The 19842-nt window shown below is 52.9% G+C and overlaps 1 protein-coding gene across 1 annotated transcript; it reads right to left on the reverse strand.

Moving 5' to 3' along the window:
* Positions 1-878: 878 nt before the first annotated feature.
* SF3A1 (splicing factor 3a subunit 1) lies at positions 879-19842 on the reverse strand. Its single transcript, XM_004591980.4, has 16 exons — positions 19631-19842; positions 16241-16362; positions 9743-9950; positions 8455-8712; positions 8083-8157; positions 6886-7036; positions 6463-6656; positions 5529-5646; positions 5088-5273; positions 4441-4562; positions 4092-4337; positions 3366-3573; positions 2802-2956; positions 1852-1953; positions 1669-1740; positions 879-1141 (listed from the first exon to the last, which is right to left on the reverse strand). Exons 1-16 carry the CDS (start codon positions 19691-19693, stop codon positions 1040-1042), a joined length of 2382 nt encoding a protein of 793 aa, XP_004592037.1. The 5' UTR covers positions 19694-19842; the 3' UTR covers positions 879-1039.

The following is a 19842-nucleotide window of genomic DNA, read 5'->3' on the forward strand; positions in this document are numbered from 1 at the left end:
CTTCCTCTGTCTCTCCTCCTGTATATCTGACTTTCCAATAAAAATATATAAATCTTAAAAATAAACACACACACACACACACACACACACACGAGACAGGCTTGCTGTCACCTTCCTTCCACCCTGTGACAGCACAATCCCAAAACTACCACCTGTGTCTATCCTACATACATTCTCTTATCTATTGTGTGGCTGCAGCAGGGGAAGGGGGCAAGATGGAGGATGGGGGACATTTAAAAAATAAAGTTGCTCCTTAAAATAAACATAATTGCTAAAGAAACCTCACCATATCTCTGCTCACCAAGGGCCACGGAGTCAGTCAGGGGACAGGTGACTCCTGGCCTCCATGTGTCACCACATCACCATCCTTGTTCTGTGGGCCATGTGTGCTAAAGGCATACTATGTAAGCCTGCCTGTTAAATGCACAGGCCAGGGCTTTGGAGGGTTCCAGGAAGTGTTCTACGAGGACAATACTATCGAATACTTCTGAAAGGCCTAACAAGATCCTATTACACAAAGGACATGATGGTGTCAAAAGTTTAGTTATAAACCCTAGGACTCCTCAGAGCAGATAGGAGCCACATGATGCTGTGCCATCTTTTCACTACTACTGACCTGCACAGGGTACAGGGCACCACGACACAAGTCTCGTTACACTGATTTCACAACAGGGATCCAAGTTTATTAGACCACAGCAAAATAGAAAAATCATCAATGACCATAGCAACCTTAGTCAATCAGCCGAGTGCCTCTTGGCACAACACGCCAGATCAATCCTGCAGATCCCTCAGGACTCTCGGCTCTGAAGTGCTGCTCCAAGGAACGAGTGCCTGCAAATCAAGGGAGCGGCCTCGAAAGCCCTGCTAATTTTTAGTGACGGGATAAAGAGTTAAGGGAATGAGCCTCCGCAGGACATTCTCAATGTCCAAACTGAGAGGGAAACAACGCATGGCCGCAAGGCGGCCTTCTGGGTGTCTAGGGCAAGAGTGGGCAACAGGAGACATGAAACAGCAAGGACCTGACAACCAGTTTCTCTCTCTACTTCTTCCTGCCACCTCTCTCCTTGAGGGCCAGATGGATGATGGCGCCATTGGCCATGTTGTAGTACGCCAGCGAGTTGGAATCCTTGATGAAGATGCCCTGGAAAAGACAGCAATGCTTCAGAGTGGGGTCTCCAGCCTTGAACACACAATGCAGCCTCCCATCCCTGAATTCTGTCCATTTGTACCAGACACTTAGCAAAACTGCTTGAGATCACCTTGATCAACAGCCTTGCTTTACAGCAGGCAGCTGCAGCCCATGGCAGGGATTTGTTCAGGACCAAAAGGGTGACCACAGCACAGCTGTGTGACCTGCCAGGAGGCAGGTGAGGCTGGACTGTACTGCATGGAGCCAGGCTACCTGAGGCCACACTGGCTGTGATAGCCTCACCTCTGGGTCAAAAACCACCACCACCACACTCCCCAATCACATCCTTGGCTATCAAGACCTCACACTACAAGCTCTCCTGCCCTTGGCACCCAGCCAGCACCATCACTTCTGGAAGGACTCAGATCACATGCAGAGGGGAATGGAATATCCCTCCATTCCCCTCTGCATGGGGATGTTAACTTCTGGGACAGCAGGTGTCAAGACCCAAGAGATAGGACCAGGATGCTCCAACATACCTCATACTGTAGCTTCTGTTTCCCTGCAGGCATGCCCGTAGCTTCGTGAATCTTCACCTTGATGACAGAGACCTATGGGGGCCAAAAGGTCATTGGTCCCTTGCTAAGACCAGTAGGAGGAAACTTGTCCCTTGAGCCCTTGGTTCCCTTGCCTGTAATAACGCTGGTGGCAGCAACCCTTACCTGGTCTGTGAGAGGAAGGGTGAAGACCAGCACCTGCCCATTCAGCTTCCATTCCGTCTTATCCTGCATGTTGGGCACCTGGACTTTGATGGACACTGGACCCTGTGAAGTAGAAGGGGTCATTATTCCTGGGAACTATATTCTGTTCTCCCAAGGGCACCCAGATACTGGTCACAACACCACTTGTGACACTATACAAGTCACTCCCTGTTTCCAGATTTGTTTTCTCTGCCCTGAAATATTCCTACTCTGCCTTTAGTTGAGTCTGGAGCTGAAGTGAAGAAGTTGTAAAAATGTTCCATGACACCCAACAAGCACCCTCAATGGAACAAATGGAACCCATGAGACCCGAATTACAATTCAGCTGAGGAGGTCTGTAGGCCACCATGCCACCACCTGTGCATGACGGCACAGCCCCGTGGCAGGCAACCAACTGCAAAAAAGTGCCCTGAGAGCTGCACTCTACCCTGGCACCTGAGTGCTCAGAAATGGGAACTACTTTAAGAAAGACAACAGAAGACTTGGTTAAGTACACTGAAGCATCAGGGGCTGCCACTGGTTCTGGTCTCCTCCCCTGGAGGATCAGCAGTGCAGAGGCCCCACCTTCCTTTATGCTGGTACCCCATCATGGACTAGAGATGGCAGGAAGGTCACAGTGAGTCCACAAACTACCCCAGACTCGTTCCAGGTGCCCAGCACCCTCTCATCCCTGGCCATGTTCCCTGCTGGCCTCCACACATGCCACACCAGGTGCCACCCACACTAACACCTCTGCTGCTCCACTTTCACTGGGTGATCGGGATCCCTCAGAAGCATCTCATGGCCGACCCAGACCCTGGAAATCAACATCTCGGGAGTGGAATGAGGTCAGGCAGGGACGGTGTGATGGGACGACACTGGGCCCCTCTCCTAGACTCCCACACTGCAGGAAGCATCCTGGGGCCACACACCTTGTTCCTGCGCAGGAACTCCTCCTCGGGCATGAGGCTGTCCTCTGTTTTCAGTTTCTTGGAGGTGGGCTCATCTTCCATAGGAGGTGGGGGGTGCACAGGGGGCATTGGGGCTGGAGCTGGGACGGGTGCCACAGGTGGAGCGGGCACAAAAGCTGCAAGGACGAGAACAGGCAGACCCATGAGCAGGGTAAGGGGCCCAGAACTCGGGGCTGAAGGATGTGAGAAGGATGTTTTGCTTCATCAGGTGTGAAAAGCCACTCCCCGCTGAGCGTGGGAGTCAGCACGTCCCCTGGGAGGCTGCCCAGACCATGCAGGGTGGGACCACCAAACGGAGCAGGCACCTGCCTGGGGCGACCCAGTGCACAGGCATGTTTCCCTCTATCTCCCCCGGGAGCTGCGGCTCTTGGTGTCCAGCTCAGGGATCTTTCACATGGGAAGCCAGCCAGAGCTCTCTAGTGGGCTGGACACCCAGCTGGAAGAGCCAATACTCCCACCAACCATTGCTCCACACACACTTGGCCTGTGGCCCAACCCAGAGCAAGCAATGTAAGACACACTGACCTGTTGGCACAATCATGGGTGGTGGCCGGGGTGCCATGATCGGAGGTGCTGAGGGAGGCATGGGCACCACATTGATCCTGGGTGCGTGGATGATAGGTGGCATGGGGGCGATCACTGAACCTGGGGGTAGCCGAACCACAGATGCCATTGGGGGCCGGGGCATGACAGGCACTGCGGACACAACAGTAGTGCGGACAGGAGGTGGCATCTGTGTGAAGGAAGAGATTGAGAGGTCACAGGAAGCTGGGGCGGGGCTCCAAGGGCACACCTAGCTCACAGTGGATCACCTGCACTTCTCAGAATGGGGGCCAGACAGCTCCATCTCAGCCCCGTAGGGCCTAGAGACCACTACTTCACATCAGGTATTGGAAAGAAACTTGCCAATGACAGGCCCAGACCACTGTCCCCACCTCGGACTCAGAAGGCAAACTCAAATTAACTGGCTTGCCACAGCCTCTGAGAGCCACAACAGAGCTGACCCTGACTCGGCTCTCTGCAGGGAAGGCCAGGATCCTCCAAGACCCAGGAAGCCCTGTAGCCTATTTCCCTCCCTGCCTCCCTATTCCAATCCTCCTCTGTGGATGGAAGAGTGGGTCTGAGGCTCTCGCTTTCATCTAAGGGTTCTGATTCATTAGCACTCAGAGCTGCTCTAGACAGTAACCCCTCTCAGACAACAGCATCCAACTCCAAGAACTGAGCTTAGCCCCAGGGTGGCTGCTGGCTTACCGCAGGTGGTCGGGGCACTGAGGTGATGGGTGGGGCTGAACTGGGGATGTTGGTGGCTGAAGACGGAGGGGGTGGCTGCTGGGGGATTTCATTGGGCTTGCTGGGGCCAATCTTCTCTTTGGTGTCATCTTCGGGCACCAGGCCCTTGGCCTTGTGGATGGCCTCAATCTGTTCTTGGAGGGTGATGTTGGCCTGAGCAGCCTGCTGAGTTCGAGCCATGCTGCCTGAGTGGCCATCCCATGTCACCTGTCAGGGAGAGCAAAGTCACAGCTTGTCAGGGCTCCTGGGACTATGCCTAAATGGGGCCCATCAAGGGTAGGGAAGGCAGGAGGACCTTCTGCAACCGCACCTTTTCCTCTGGCTTCTGGATCTCCTCCTCTCCGATCTTCTTACCAATGGCCGTTTCCTCCACACCGAAGATGTCGGTACGCCGCTCGGCCAGCTGTTTCAGGCTGCTCTCAATATCCAGACCTGAGCACAGTCACGCAACGGAGGCAGGGGACAGAGATGGAAGCTAAATATGGCGCTTGCTGACAAGGCAGCAACTCTGCTGGTGTGCAGGGCAGGCAGACTCTTGACCCCAGCACAGTGCCCCTGTGCTTCAGGCAAGGCTGTCCAGTGAGACCTAAGCTTATAAACCCAGCATTTGTCTGATCCCACAACCCAAGGGCGACAGAGACCAACTGTGAGAACAGGATGCCAAGAGTGGTTGGGGAACAGCTGGGATTAGCAGCCTGGTTCCTTGTGCTGGGGCAATCCCCTCCCTAGCAGGCTCCCAACCACCGTGCTTCGCCCCAAGGAGTTCAGCCTCCCAACCACCAGCAGCCTCCTGCTAGGACAGCATGGGGAAACAGCACCCCTCCCTGGGCTCGCAGAGGGGGAACCCGTCATCCACATCAGGGCCTGCCTTTGGAGTTCCTTCACAACACTGCAGGCTTCATCTACCTTCAGAAGTTTGAGGACTCCTGTGGGCTCCTGCAGGAACCCCCGACTCACCTGGTGCGTACACTTCGTCATCGCTCTGCTTCTCGCGGATGGAGCGATCCCGCTGCTCCAGCCAGCGGGGGTCCAGGAGCCCGATGCGCATGTGCTCCTGCATCTTGCTGGCAGGGATCTTCTCCCCCGTGATGGGAGACACGAGGTATTCATCCGGAGCAGGAGCAGGAGGCAGGGGCTTGGACGCTGGAAGGAAACGGATGTCTGAGAACACTGGCGAGCAGGGAGGGGACCAGGTGAACAGGGTGGCGTTTCACTCATGCATCATTCATTCGAGACACATCCACTCAGAGGTGCCTTTGCATCTTACACAGCAGCCCCAGAAATGACTGGGTCTGGTCTCCATAAGGCTTAAGGGGTCTCAGTGCTGATACACAAGTGGCCTTAGGGTCTCCTGGTCTGAGGAACACGCATGGCACACAGGATTCTTCGGGGCTGCACCTTTAGGATCGTAGTCTTTGCGGACAATGACTTGGTCTGGGGTTGGGGGCAGAGGCGGAGGCATGGGCGTATCTGGGGGTGGGGGCACCTTCTGCCCTTCTTCTTCATCATCTGAACCCTGAAAAGCAAAGCAGTGGTAGATCAGAGAGCCACTTCCCCTATGGCTGAGCCCTGGCAGACATGAGGAGAGCCAGGAACCTTGGCCTCTGCCAGTCTGTGTCCATGTGTTAAGCCCCGAGGGGCAGCAAAGCCAGCCGGCAGCAGGCCAACCTGCTTCCTCTTAGCATGAATGGGAGTGCTGGGACCATGGTGCTAACACTCCCCGCGGGCGTTTCCAGGAGCTGGCACAAGGTAGTCCCAAGAGGCCAAGGGCACTTAGCACGCCGGAGAGGGAGGGGTGTCCGAGGTGAGTCAATACTCAGTATAGTTGTGCACAGGGCAATGCTGGGAGTGAGCAAAAAGTCAATTCCCACAGACAAAGGGGCCCTTTCTTCTCAGGCGGCACACAAGTTCTGAGGTGGGGGGAGAACGCAGTGTAGCTCTGGAAACGACCGTATGCCCACTTGGAAGGCCTGGACTGAAGGGGGTGGGGCTGCCCAAAGGGAGCACGTGTCACATTTAGAAAGCTGTGGGAACTGCTGGGCATTTGGGGCTAACAGCTTAGAATGCACCATGGTGTCCGGTGATGCAGGGAGTTCCCTGACTAAGGGCTGGAATGGGGAAAGAAGAGCAGGGCTTAAAGGGCCACTGGGAAGGCCACAAAACAGGGTCAACAGAGCTCACAGAGCCTGGGCTGTGAATCAAAGTTTCTGGAATTACAAAGAAGCTCTGTTCAGCCGAGGCTTAGAAGCAGCCCGGCCTTGGTCAGGGGCCTGCGCCACTCAGGGCATCACTGGCTCTGGAAGTCGCCCTGCAAGTTCGCTCAGGAGCTCACCTCATCCATGTCTTGCACTTGGGTGTCCTGGTCCAGCTGGGAAGGCGTCTCCTCTGTCTTCTCCTGTTTCTCATCCTCCTCGTCTGACTCGACTTCCATCTCCACCTCCTCACTCTCCCCAAACTTCTCATACCGCTCCTGGATGAGAATCCGGGCACCCAGCTCCTCCGGCGTGGTTGGGGGAGGGAAGTTCCCTGCGGAGTGAACCAAAGTCACAAGGAGGTCCCAGCACAGGCCAGCGCTTGGCCCACCAGCCTGAGGTCCACCCAGGATCTTGCGCAGGATTTGGAGAACAGGACTTAGTTTTGGCCAAGCAGTAGAAACAGCATCTCTGGGGACAGAGAGGAGACAGATGCTGCAAAGCAGCTGGGTGTCCTGGGTCTGTAGGTTCCAGGCCTGGCGGCACTCTCCGGGCAGACCTACCTTGCTCATTGGGTTGAAAGTCAACAGTCTCCACCACGACAAAGTCATGCCAGTCAATCTGTGCATAGGCCACCCGCTCCTTCTCCTTCTCCTCCTCCTCCTTCTTCCTCTCACGCTCCTGGAACTTGGCCCACTCCACCCGGTAGCACACCTGCAGGGAAGGGCCACGGCAGGGCACAGATGTGGACTAGGTCTGCTGCCAGGCAGGCTCTAACCTTCACCAAAGTCAGCACCTCCTTTGAAACAGGAAGCTGCTCCATGCACAAAGAAACTTCTAGAAGCAAATGACAGTGTCTGCAGCTGGTTTCAGTGAGTTCAGAGTCTGGTCAAGATAGAAATTCTGGGCCTGGCGGCGTGGCCTAGCGGCTAAAGTCCTCGCCTTGAACGGCCCCGGGATCCCATATGGGCGCTGGTTCTAATCCCAGCAGCTCCACTTCCCATCCAGCTCCCTGCTTGTGGCCTGGGAAAGCAGTTGAGGACGGCCCAATGCATTGGGACCCTGCACCCCTGTGGGAGACCCGGAAGAGGTTCCTGGTTCCTGGCTTCGGATCGGCGCGCACCGGCCATTGCAGCTCACTTGGGGAGTGAATCATCGGACGGAAGATCTTCCTCTCTGTCTCTCCTCCTCTCTGTATATCTGACTTTGTAATAAAATAAATAAATCTTTAAAAAAAAAAAAGATAGAAATTCTAAATGCTGCAGAAGCCCTCCATCTGGAACACAAGGGCTGCTGTCAGTTACAACCTGAAAGTTTTGTGCTTGAGCTGGCAAGGGGCTCAGTGCTTTCATGGGGTGGCACACCCCCAGCCCCCGGAAGACGAGGTGGCAACCCAGCGTTCTCAAACAGTGGCTTTCACAGAGCCACTGAAACCAGCACCAGCATGCCTTCTGGATGCTGAACCCCTGGGGGTCTTCAAAGGCATCCATCACTAGAACACCTGATCAGAGAGGTAGCCTTGGAGTGAGCAGAAAAAGAGGGAGCCCCACTGAGGCAGAGAGCAAAGCAGAGAACACCGCTATGCTGTCCAACACAGGGAAGCCAGCTTTGGTTCTGTAGCCACCAGACCTTTCACCCCACTCTTCCTAGCCTGGAGGGTCACAGCGAGCTGCTACTGGGCCTGTTTCCAAACTCCAAACAGAACTCATGTGGCAGAGCCTGCAGCATCAGTAACTGGTTGCAAAAAAACAAGAGTTTACCTGATCCAACACCTCTCGTGGATTTTCAGCCTCTTTCTTGAGCTTCGTAAATAAACCTTTGGGTGGAATCAAAATCTGAAATGAGAGTTAAAGCCACTGTCACCCTGGGACAGCAGATGGAAGAGCTCTCTCTCTTCTCTTGTACTTGAGCCTTCATTGTTACCCTTCAGCAAGAAGCTAAAGCTAGGAGCTGACACTCAATCAGGCATTTCTATTTAGAAAACAGTCTGTACTGCATTTAAAGGAACTGAAAAGAAATCCAGAGATTTTATGTTAAGCTGAGGTTCCTAGTGTTCGCTCCCTGCTGACAGTGAGTGTTTCCGGGGTCACAGGTCCCTCCCCTGGGCCCAGCACCCAGTCCTGTCCAGGCACCTTGGTGTACTGCTCCACCAGCTTTGTGAAGTAATTGAAGAGGCTGTGCTGTGGGCGGAGAAAGTCAAACTGGTAGTTGCGCTGCTCCTTCTGCATCAGCTGGGTCAGAAACTGGCGCCCATTCCTGGCCACAAACTGGGCTGTGAGCTTCACTACATCCAGGTCGAAAGCAGAGATGGAAGGAGGATCTGCGATGAACTCAAACTCTGGAGGGGGTTCTTTGGGCACGACGGTCTCCTGAATCACCTGGGCCTGGACCTGAGAAGCAGATGGAGGGTGAGACAGAGGCAGACAGGTCCCAGCAGGAGGGGGAGGGAAACAGGCCTCAGCAGGATGGCAGGGGACCCCGGGCTGCCACGAGCCACACATATACCACTGGCATCTGGCATGAGAGCCCTAACTCACAGGAACACCAATTTCTCAGCCAACTGTTCAGAAAGTGGCCTCACCTTTCTAAACAGTTCTGAGTAAGGTCCCTGCCTTTCTCTTATCACTGCTCCTGCCCTGAAAATGAGGGCTAACCTCGGTGGTAGGCGACTCGACAGGCACTAAGGTTCTTGGGCACACAGAGTCCCAGGTGGAAAGTGCTTCCATGAGCTCCGTGTGAACCACAAGGTGATAAACCAGGCACTGCGAATCTTTACAAATGGGGAATGAGCAGCAAGCTGGAAAGCATGGGTCACTCCAAAACGAGGGTGTTACTACCTTCTCCACCAAAGTGAAGGAGTAGAGTAAGGTGAAGGGAGCAGCACAGTTCCACCCAACAGGCAAAACGTACTGGCCCTTCCTGTCTTCACAGACAATGCTAACAGTCCTGGGGACTGGCCTCAACACTCCTGAGCCCAGTGCCAGGAGACTGGTATTGCCTATTGCAGATGTCAGAGAAAAGGGTCATAGGAAACGAGACTGAAGGGAAAGGATGGCACAAGGAGGGACCTATGGGCCAACACAGCCAGCGGAAGGTCCTTCACACAAGATGACCTTGCCCCCATGCAATGGTCAAGGCCCAGTGAATCTGCTTCCTAACCCTCAGATTCCGCATCTGCACAGTCACTGTGCTGGGCCCCTCACGACACCCCTGGAGCAGCGAGCACAGAGCCCAAGAGGTGGTGCTCAGGAAACGCCACCTGTCACGGGAACTTCACCGTCTAAGACTACTTGGGGTCTGCTTGTGTAGGACGGGCTGACAGCCTCACTCCCCTTCGAGTGTTGTGAAGCTTGGCCTGCAGGCAGAACGACACACCCACACCTTGCCCTGGCCTCCCTCCTCTTGGCCCAGGCTCCAAACCTTCTGAGGCAGCTGCTGCTGGGTGGCCTGCTGCTGCTGCTGCATAACCTTGGGGATAGCGGCCGAGGGCTCCTGGGCCTTCCCCTCCTTGAACTCGCTGACCTTGTGGCGGTAGTAGGCATGGTAAGGGTCATTGGGGTTCAGGAAGTTGAACTTGGGGTTGTTGATTTCGTTTTGTCGGATCCTAGCTTCAAATTCAGGTCCGTTTCTGGAAGGAGGAAAACAGAAGCCTTGTAAGTGCTCAGACTACAAAAACCCTGCCCAAATGAGCCTCTTTGTTGCCACCTCCACTGCTCAAACCAGCAGCAGCCCCTCAAGCCCCAGGGCCAGCGGTCAATGCTGGCCGTGCAGGGAGCCTGCCTGGCCCACGCTCCTCCAGCACAGCGTGTCCCTGGCCTCCATTGCTGTGCAGCTTTGCCAATTCCACCGCTTCCAAAACCAGCACCACTGTGCTTCTCTGAGAGGAAGAAAGGTACATGCTAGCATTCCAAGTAAAAACCAGCAGGCCTTCCCAGCACAAGATGAGCCAAAGTGAACCCAGCGACAACACCACAATGCTGCCACAGTTCAGCTAAAAGCTTGCTCAGACCAATTCTCTCAGTTTACAGGGGAGATTAGAAAGCATTGGAGCAGTTTAAAGACACACTAGCCCCAACTGGAGACTTTGCCCTTCAGGGGACCGCAAGAACTGAAAAACACACCAGCGTGATGCCCTGATGTGACATCTCATCTGAGAACTGCCTCACAGGCCCTCATTTACTTCGGGAGAGGCACACACACATGCCCCATACACACTCCACCTTTCTCACACTTCCACACTGCTGGGCCTGTGGGAGAAGGTGAGACTGGGTGCAGGTAACACCATGCCCCGGATCAAACACCATGACACCCCCTACCACACTGCTGGTCATCAATACGAGAGCTAGCTAGCCTTTCTGCAAGTTCTGGCCACACCCTTGTAGTGTGACTCACACCACCAGCTCTCAATTTGGCAGTGCACCAGTCCAACTGGAACTTCATGCTCCAGGAGGGGGAGTGTCTCCCCTTCCCAGGGCGTGCTTACATAACATAATGGCAGCCACAGGAGGGGGTGAGGACTCATTTACATTCTCCAAAACTAGGCCACCAGACAGAGCAAGCACCAGGGCAGGAGGAGGCTGCTGGAAACAGGGCCCTGCTCATCCCCTCCAGCACTGTCTTCTAAGCCACCGCCCTGCAACATCTGGGAGCAATTGGAAAAACAAATCCGCAAGCAGGCAGGCTCGTTCCTTCCCAAAGCTACCCCGCTGTTGCTAATTCGCTGACTGTTAATTTTAGAATCACAGCCTTGAACACGAGGAATTCATTTCAGCAGAGAGGCAGAAGTCTGACTTAAGCTAGCCAGGGCAACTTATCAAGGGTAATGTCTACTTCCACTTCTTTCTTTTCTTTTGAGATTTATTTTGAAAGGCTGAGCTCCAGAGAGAGAGGGAGAATTCCATCCATTGGTTCACTCCCCAAATGGTCACAATGGCCTGTGCTGGTTCAAGCTGAAGCCAGAAGACAGGAATTTCTCACTTCTTCTGGGGTCTCCCACAAATGTGCAAGGGCCCAAAGACTTGGGCCGTCTTCTTGTGCTTCCCTAGGTACACTTGCAGGGAGCTGGATCAGAAGCAAAGCAGCTGGGACCCAAGCCCATGCCCAGATGGGACACCAGGTGGCACCCAAACTCACTGGTTCACAGTGCCAGCCCCTGCTTCATTTTCCACAGAGGGAAAAAAAAGGCAAAGGAAAAAACCTAGAGGAAAATCTTCCATTTCACAAACCACACTCAGCTGATCCACTGCCTTCTCCAGGAAGCTGAATCCTGCCACTTGTTTTGTCCCACTGTGACATGCTTGTCTGTCCCTCTTTTGCAACATACACAAGGAGAAGCTTTCAGATTTAAGAAATGCCAGGGCCTGGTGCTGTGGCCTAGTGGTTAAAGTCCTCGCCTTGAATGTGTCCGGATCCCATACAGGCGCCAGTTCTAGTCCCAGCAGCTCCAATTCCCATCTAGCTCCCTGCTTGTGGCCTGGGAAAGCAGTCGAGGACGACCCAAAGCCTTGGGACCCTGAACCCATGTGGGAAACCTGGAGGAAGTTTCTGGCTCCTGGCTCTGGCTCGGCACAGCACCGGCCATCGCGGGTCACTTAGGGAGTGAATCATTGAACGGAAGATCTTCCTTTCTGTCTCTCCTCCTCTCTGTATATCTGAATTTGTAATAAAAATAAATAAATCTTTAAAAACAAAACAAAAAAAAGCCCAGAAAAGCAACTGCCATTGCTGCCACATCCAGACATATGGAAGTGTGTATTTCTAAGTAAACTCTGACATATTTAAACTTCCATTTCCATGGCAGCAGCAGATAACACAAAATAATTGTAAAGCTATTAGGCAAAATGTTTAAGAAGTCTTTTTTTTTTTTTTTTTTAACTGCAAGCCTATCCTCTTAAAAAACAAAAGATTTGGGGCCCGGCGCAATAGCGTAGTGGTAGAGGTCCTCGTCTTGAACACGCCAGGATCCCAGATGGAAACTGGTTCTAGTCCTGGTAGCTCCAATTTCCATCCAGCTCCCTGCTTGTGGCCTGGGAAAGCAGTTGAGGACAGCCCAGAGCCTTGGGACCCTGCACCCATGTGGGAGACCTGGAAAGAGGTTCCTGGCTCCTGGCTTCGGATCAGCGCAGCACCAGCCAATGCGGCCACTTGGGGAGTGAATCATCGGATGGAAGATCTTCCTCTGTCTCTCCTCGTCTCTGTACATCTGCCTTTCCAATAAAAAGAAATAAATCTTAAAAAAAAAAAAAAGGATTTATGTTTTTGGAAGGCAGAGCAATGGCGGTATGTGTGTGTTGCGGTGGAGACAGCTATCTTCCATCTGCTGCTTTACTTCCCAAATGGCCTGGAACTCCATCTGGGTTGATCAAGCAAATAGCAAAGGACCCAAGCATTTGGGCCATCATTCCAGGCACATAAATAGGGAGCTGGTTTAGAAACAGAGCAGCCAAGACTCAGGTGGGTGCTGATACAAGGAGTTAGCATCACCAGCAGTGGTCTAACCTACTACAGCTCAATGCAAGTCCTAAGAAATTTTTTAAAAACAGAGCCTGGTACAGTAGGCTCGTGGCTGAAGTCCTCGCCTCACATGCACCGGGATCCCATTGCCAGTTTTAATCCCAGTGGCCCCACTTCCCATTCAGCTCTCTGCTTGTGGCCTGGGAAGCAGTGGACAGCCCAAGGCTTTGGGACCCTGCATCTATGTGGGAGACCCGGGAGATCTCTCCTCTCTGTCTCTCCTCCCCTCTGTATTTCTGACTTTCCAATAAAATAAAATCTTTAAAATAAAACAATAAAAGCCTTTCAGCTTTTAGTCTTGTGCCACACACCATTTTCTCCTAAGGCAGCAAACACTCAGAAGCTCCCTGACGACTCAAGGGTAAAGCTACTCTCAGGGGATCCAGAGGAGACGGCTAAGCCAGGCAGGGCTGTCACCCCGATGTAGCAAATGCTCACAAGAGGACCGGCCAGCACCGCCAACACCAAGATGCAGCTGAAAATGCACGGTGCTCCTAACACAGGCTAGGAGAGCACCACTGTGAGCACCTCATGGCGCTACAAGGCAAGCCAACTCACACATTTATTCTGGTGGCAAGCCTGAGGGAACTAAAGGGGGGGGAGAGGCAAATGCAATAGCTCAATTAGTTTATCCTCCACCTTGCAGCACTGGCCTCCCAGATGGGCCCCACTTCCCGCACAGCTCCTTGCTTATGGCCTAGGAAAGCGGCGGAGGATGGTTCAAAGCATTGGGACCCTGCATCTGCATGGGAGTCCCAAAAGAAGTTCCTGGCTGCTGGCTTCAGATTAGCTCAGCTCCAGTCATTGCAGCCATTTGGACAGTGAACAAGCACATGGAAGATCTTCCTGTCTGTTCTCTATAAATCTGCTTTTTTTTTTCTTTTTTTATTATTTTTTTAAAGATTTATTTATTTTATTACAAAGTCAGATATACAGAGAGGAGGAGAGACAAAGAGGAAGATCTTCCGTCCAATGATTCACCCACCAAGTGAGCCGCAATGGCTGGTGCGCGCCGATCCGGAGCCAGGAACCAGGAACCTCTTCCGGGTCTCCCATTTGGGTGCAGGGTCCCAAAGCATTGGGCCGTTCTCAACTGCTTTCCCAGGCCACAATCAAGGAGCTGGATGGGAAGTGGAGCTGCTGGGATTAGAACCGGCGCCCATATGGGATCCCGGGGCGTTCAAGGCGAGGACTTTAGCTGCTAGTCCACGCCGCCGGGCCCTATAAATCTGCTTTTCAAACAAAAATAAATGTTAAAAAAAAATAAAGTATCAGGGCGAAAGGGTGTTACTCAGACAGTGAATACTGACCTTATTTAAATTACTTCATTTATTTGAAAAATGTGACACATCCATCATCGGTTTACTCTGCGAATGATGCATGCAATAGCCAAGGCTGAGCCAGGCTGAAGCCAGAAGCCCAGAACCCAACCTGGCTCTCCTACATGCACAGCACAGACCCAAGGGTTTGAACTGTTACCTGTTGCTTCCCAGAGTGTATTAGCAGGAAGTTGGAACTGGGAATGAAATAGGGGCTCTAATCTATGTGTCCTAATATGGGATTAAAGTGTTCCAAGTGAGAGTAACCTCTGTGTGAATGGATATTATAAACACAGCACCTGCCACCCTAAGTCTGACACAGTCTAATAATGTTCTGGCACATAGCAGCCTGCAGACCCAGATTAAGCAAAGCCTTGAAACACGATGGGATGAACCTGCATGGTCACTCTGGTCGCTGTCTTGTAAAAGCTGACCAATTGGAGTAAGTAATTTCTTGGGAAAGGAAGGGGCATCTATATATTATGATGTCTGATGCCATGGATGCTGCCTCAGGGAAGTAAGTGACTGGCAGGCTGTGGCCCTGGGTCAGGATGTGCCTTAAACAAGGGCAGCGGCCTGGCTCAGGGTAACATGTTGTCCTGGGAAGAGCTGTCCAGCTCACTGAGAAGCCAAAATGCCAGACTTACTGTAAAGAGTTCATTTTAAAACAAATAAGGCGGGGGGCGGGGCACAGCACAGTGGCCTAGTGGCTTAAGTCCTTGCCTTGCATGAGCTGGGATCCCATATGGGTGCAGGTTCTAATTGTGGCTGCTCCACTTCCCTTCCAGCTCCCTGCTTGTGGCCTGGGAAAGCAGTGGAGGATGGCTCCACTGCTTGGGACCCTGCACACATGTGGGAGACCCGGGGAAAGCTATTGGCTCCTGGCTTCGGATCATCTCAGCTCTAGCCTTTGTGGCTACTTGGAAGCAGATGGATGATCTTTTTCTCTGTCCCTCTCTCTCTAAATCTGACTTTCCATTAAAAATAAATAAATAAATAAATCTTTAAAAAAATATATAAATAAGGAAAACTAACTGGAGCTAATATATACAATGTATATACTATATACATTATTATATAATATATAGTATTATATATATTAACTCCAGTTAGTTTTTCATATATATATATTTTATGGGTGGTAGTGCAGGTCAATAACCGCTACCTGCAAAGCCAGCATTCTGTGTGTCAGAGCACAGGTTTGAGTCCCTTCTGCTCCCCTTCCAATCCAGCCCCCTGCTTATACGCCAGAAAAAGCAGTGGAAGATGACCCAAATGTTTGGGCCCCTGTCACCCACATGGGAGACAGAGATGGAGGGCTGGCCCCTGGCTTCCACCTGACCTACTCCTGGGCTGCTGTGGCCATTTGGAAAGCGAAACCAGCGAGCAGAAGATCCTTTGTTCTGTCATGGTGCTTTCCAAACTAAAAAACTGTGAGGACAAATAACTTCTGAAGCTAGACACAGCCCGCTGGATGCCTAACCTAGGGTCTGTGTGGGCCTGTTGAGTGGGCCACAGGGAAAATTCCACGCAAGGATGTGTGAGAACGTGTAAGTATAAAGGAACCAGGGAAGAACTCTGATTTCCATGCTGCCTGGGAAGCCAGCCATGGCCAGCACGAGGCAGCTGAGCTGCTTCCAAGCCCACTGGTCTCTTCTGCCTCAAAAGCCTCAGGTGGCACTGGATTCCACGTTGTCAACGGGTCACATGGAGTTCTGTGGAATGTGGATCCTGACACCACGAGAACAGGCACCTCCTCTTTCCATCTTCCTCAGCCAAAGGCTCTGACACACACACTGTCCTCAACACAGCAGCCAGCTTTCTAGGTACTTCCTCAGGCCTGTTCTGGAAGCAGGGGTTTCTGGTGACGGTGGAGCTGACAGTAACTCGCCTCTTGGCTTCTGCCATGCTGTGGCAGAGAAGCCAGTCCTGCCCGCCGCCTACCTCACTGCCATGCAGTGGTTTCAGAAGAGCAAAGAGGCCTAGGGCGGAAGCCCCCCCCAAGACTCCAGGCTTTCCTCGGTGCCGGCTCAGGAGCTCTTCCTGCTGTTCTCCTGAGCCACCTGAGCAGAGGCAGTTGAGTTACCTGGCCACGAAGCTGGCGGTCTTGTCGACGATATTCCTGACCTCTGGCGGAGGGTAGATGATCCCCACCACCGGCTTGGCCGGGGTGGAATCCTCCTTTGAAGACGCATCTTCTTCTGGAGGCTGTGAACAACAAAAAAGGGGAAGGCAATAGGGCCATTAATGCAGGCCCTGGTTTGGAGTGGGATCCCTCTGGTCCTCTTCCCATGTGCCAGAACACAGCACAGACCTTCTCCTGCACTTGCCTGAACCGCCTGGGGTTGAGTGGGCTGCCCTAGAAAGCAGTGACTGGGCAGCTTCCCTCCCCGCAGTCAAACTGTCTCTGTGGGCCCAGAAATCTTGGCAGGGGGTGGGGGGTGGAAATTCAGACACAGGCCTTCTGACCTCTTTCTTTCTTTTTTTTTTTTTAAGATTTATTTATTTTTATTGCAAAGTCAAATACACAGAGAGCAGGAGATAGAAAGTTCTTCCGTTTGATGATTCGTTCCTCAAGTGGCCGCAACAACTGGAGCTGTACCAATCCAGAGCCAGGAGCCAGGAGCCAGGAGCCAGGAGCTTCCTCCAGGTCTCCCCCGCGGGTGCAGGGTCCCAACACTTTGGGCCGTCCTTGACTGCTTTCCCAGGCCACAAGCAAGAAGCTGGATGGGAAGCGGGGTGCCGGGATTAGATCCCATATGGGATCCTGGCACATTCAAGGCAAGGACTTCAGTTGCTAGGCTACTGTGCTGGGAACTCTGACCACTTTCTGAGAAACTTGTTCCAACATTCAGATGACCTAGTCTGTAACCCCACCTCCAGGGTTTGGCCCGATGAGGGGTAGTTAATTGTTTGCTGAATAAAGGAACGGGAAATGCCTTCCTGGCAGCTCCTTCGACCTTGGCCTTGACTGCCCTGGCCCTCTTCCTCTAGTCACAATCTTGGCCATCATTTGGGCTCTAATGATCTGTGAACTTCACTGGTATAGCTGACAGCAACGGTCCTACAAGTTCCTACGTTTTTTTCTCCCTACACAAAGGGTCAGGTGGCTCATCTAGGAAAAACTCCCTGCCGCTAGGTTCCCCTCTGCACCCGCCACCTCCCTCCTGTTCCTCTGGTAGCTTGGCAGCCTCAGTTCACCCCAAGCCTGACACTTTCCACTTCCTCACCTCCTCATCCATCCTCACTCCAGTATCCCTGCCAAAGACAAAGATGACCATCTCTAGCCAGTGGCTGCTCCTTCAACAAAGCGCTTCAAACCTCCACTCCCCACTCTCAAACGCCTTTCCGCCTTACTGGCTGGTCCATCCAAGCTTCCTGGGAGCGTCCAGGCTCCCATTTTACCTCCTGGTTCTACAATGTCCCCCCAAGATTCTGTTCTTGGTTCTCTGCAGGGTATTCCCACTGCCCTCATCCAGGAACTCAGCAGACATGGCCTCTCCCTTCCCCTCCCACCTCAGTGTCCCAGAATTTTAGTTCTGGTCAAGGCCTGGGCACTCCGGTCTCTAACCAAGACTTCCTTCTCAGCCATCCAGCCCAGCACTTGGGCCTCCTCTCTCTGCTGTAGGTCCCACCTGCATAGACTGACACTTCCCCAGCACAGCAGCCCAAGATACATTTTTGAAAGAAAAAAACTTTTATGTTTGGGCCCAGCACAATGGCTCACTGTTTTGTACGTGCTAGGATCCCATGTGGGCGCCAGTTCATGTCCTGGCAGCCCTGCTTCCCATCTGGGTCTCTGCTTGTGACCTGGGAAAGCAGTAAAGGATGGCCCAAAGCCTTGGGACCCTGCACCTGTGTGGAAGATCCGGAAGAAGCTCCTGGCTTTGGATCAGCTCAGAATCAGCAGACAGATCTTTGTCTCTTCTTCTTTCTACAAATCTGCCTTTACAATAAAAACAAATAAATCTTTTAAAAAACATTTTAAAAACTTTGGGTCCAGCATGGTAGCCTAGTGGCTAAAGTCCTCGCCTTGCATGTGCTCGGGATCCATACGGATGCCGGTTTGTGTCCCAGCTGCTCCACTTCCCATCCAGCTCCCAGTTTGTGGCCTGAGAAAGCAGTTGAGGATGGGCCAAAGCCTTGTGACTCTACATCTGTGTAGGAAACCTGGAAGAAGCTCCTGGCTCCTGGCTTTGGATCAGCTCAGCTCCATCCATCGCAGTCGATTGGGGAGTGAAGCAGTAGATGGGAGATCTTCCTCTCTGTAAATCAGATTTTCCAATAAAAATAAATAAATCTTCAAAAATAGTAATAATTTTAAAGTTATAGTATTTTCTTTGACTCTCTTGAGAGTCCTGTGGAATATTCTTTAGCTCTGTATTACAGAGGACAAAACAGAGGGACAGAAAACTTAACAGACCCAACCAGCAGAACCAGCTTCCAGTACTGCATCTTGGGGTGGGGATGCCATCATGGCCAAGTTTTCTGCTGTCCCCGACCATCACCACCAGGCTAGGTCTCGACACCAGCTTGACAATGACCCCTATTCTATCTGAAACACATACCTCACTATGCAACTGAAAACTTTTCCTGTTCCCTCTCACCATAAAGACAAAGTTCAAACCCCGAGAAATGGCACCTCCTGCCAGCACTGTTCACTTCTACTTGATGTCACCGTGAAAACTTTCCCCTGTGCCTGGGAAAAGGCCAGCCCTGTGGAGGGACTGAAATATTGGGGGGAAAAAGAGATCTGGGTCTTTTCTGCTGTGTTCCAGATAGTATCAGGAACCCCAAAGCAGCGACTGGCATATAGTGTGTGCTTAACGAATGAATAAAGGTTTTGTTCCTTCCCTTTGCTGGGGAGGAGGCGTCTGGCCATTCTTCCCCAAAGTACCCGTTACTCCCATGGGCCTCCCTTCCCCAAATCTCCCCTGGCATTTCAGGCTTTTATTTTAGGGCGGATCAGGCCACACGGCCATCAGTGACGTGCACCGGGTCATTTACAGCGAATCTATAGACCTGCTCCTCTTCCCACTTGGACTATGAACTCCCTTAAGCCTGCACTTCATGGGTGGCTCATTCATTCGGGGGTGGGAGGCAAACACGGAACCTGGCGCAGCTCCTTGCTCAGGGTAAAGGACGAAGGAGATATTCACGAGCGCCAACAACCAAAACATATTCCGGAGAGCCGCGGAGCCCAAAGGCTAACCGTCCAGGAATGAAGGCTTCTCACCCCCTTGCAGGGCTCGCCCTGGGATCTTATCAAAACGCACGGTCCCATTCAAAAGATCGGGGGTGGGGAAAGAGTTTCGCCTTCCGACTGAGCCCTCCCTCCCAGGTGATGCAGGTGCAGCGAGCCAATTCCAAAACCCATTCGAGAGCCCTCATTTCGCGCCGACGGGATGGGGGAAGGCCCAGCCGAGGCCTTTAGGGCTTGGGCTGCCGAGCGGGAGGGGCGGGGAGGCCCCGTTACCTGTTTGGGCTCCGGGACCACGGGCGGCGGCGGAGGGACCGCCTGCACCGGCCCGGCCGGCATGACCGCGACGCTCAGGGCTGCCAGCCCGCCTGGATATCGGGGACCGTTGGCCTGAGAAACACAACCTCCACGCTTCTGGCGGGAGGACGAATCGCAAAATGGCGGCGGCCTAGCGAGACGTCGCCGCGGAGCACAACGGACGCACTTCC

This window comes from Ochotona princeps, chromosome 29, assembly GCF_030435755.1.
Source record: "Ochotona princeps isolate mOchPri1 chromosome 29, mOchPri1.hap1, whole genome shotgun sequence".
Taxonomy (NCBI): Eukaryota; Metazoa; Chordata; class Mammalia; order Lagomorpha; family Ochotonidae; genus Ochotona; species Ochotona princeps.

Bases quoted from the DNA above. Each gene is read 5' to 3' on its own strand.
- SF3A1 (XM_004591980.4), bottom strand. From the start codon at position 19,693: ATGCCGGCCGGGCCGGTGCAGGCGGTCCCTCCGCCGCCGCCCGTGGTC. The intron at 9,951-16,240 runs GTAACTCAACTG...TCCTCCTTCCAG, and splicing joins ACCGCCAGCTTCGTGGCCAG to AAACGGACCTGAATTTGAAG. The intron at 5,274-5,528 runs GTGCAGCCCCGA...GTTTCCTTCCAG, and splicing joins CAAAGACTACGATCCTAAAG to CGTCCAAGCCCCTGCCTCCT.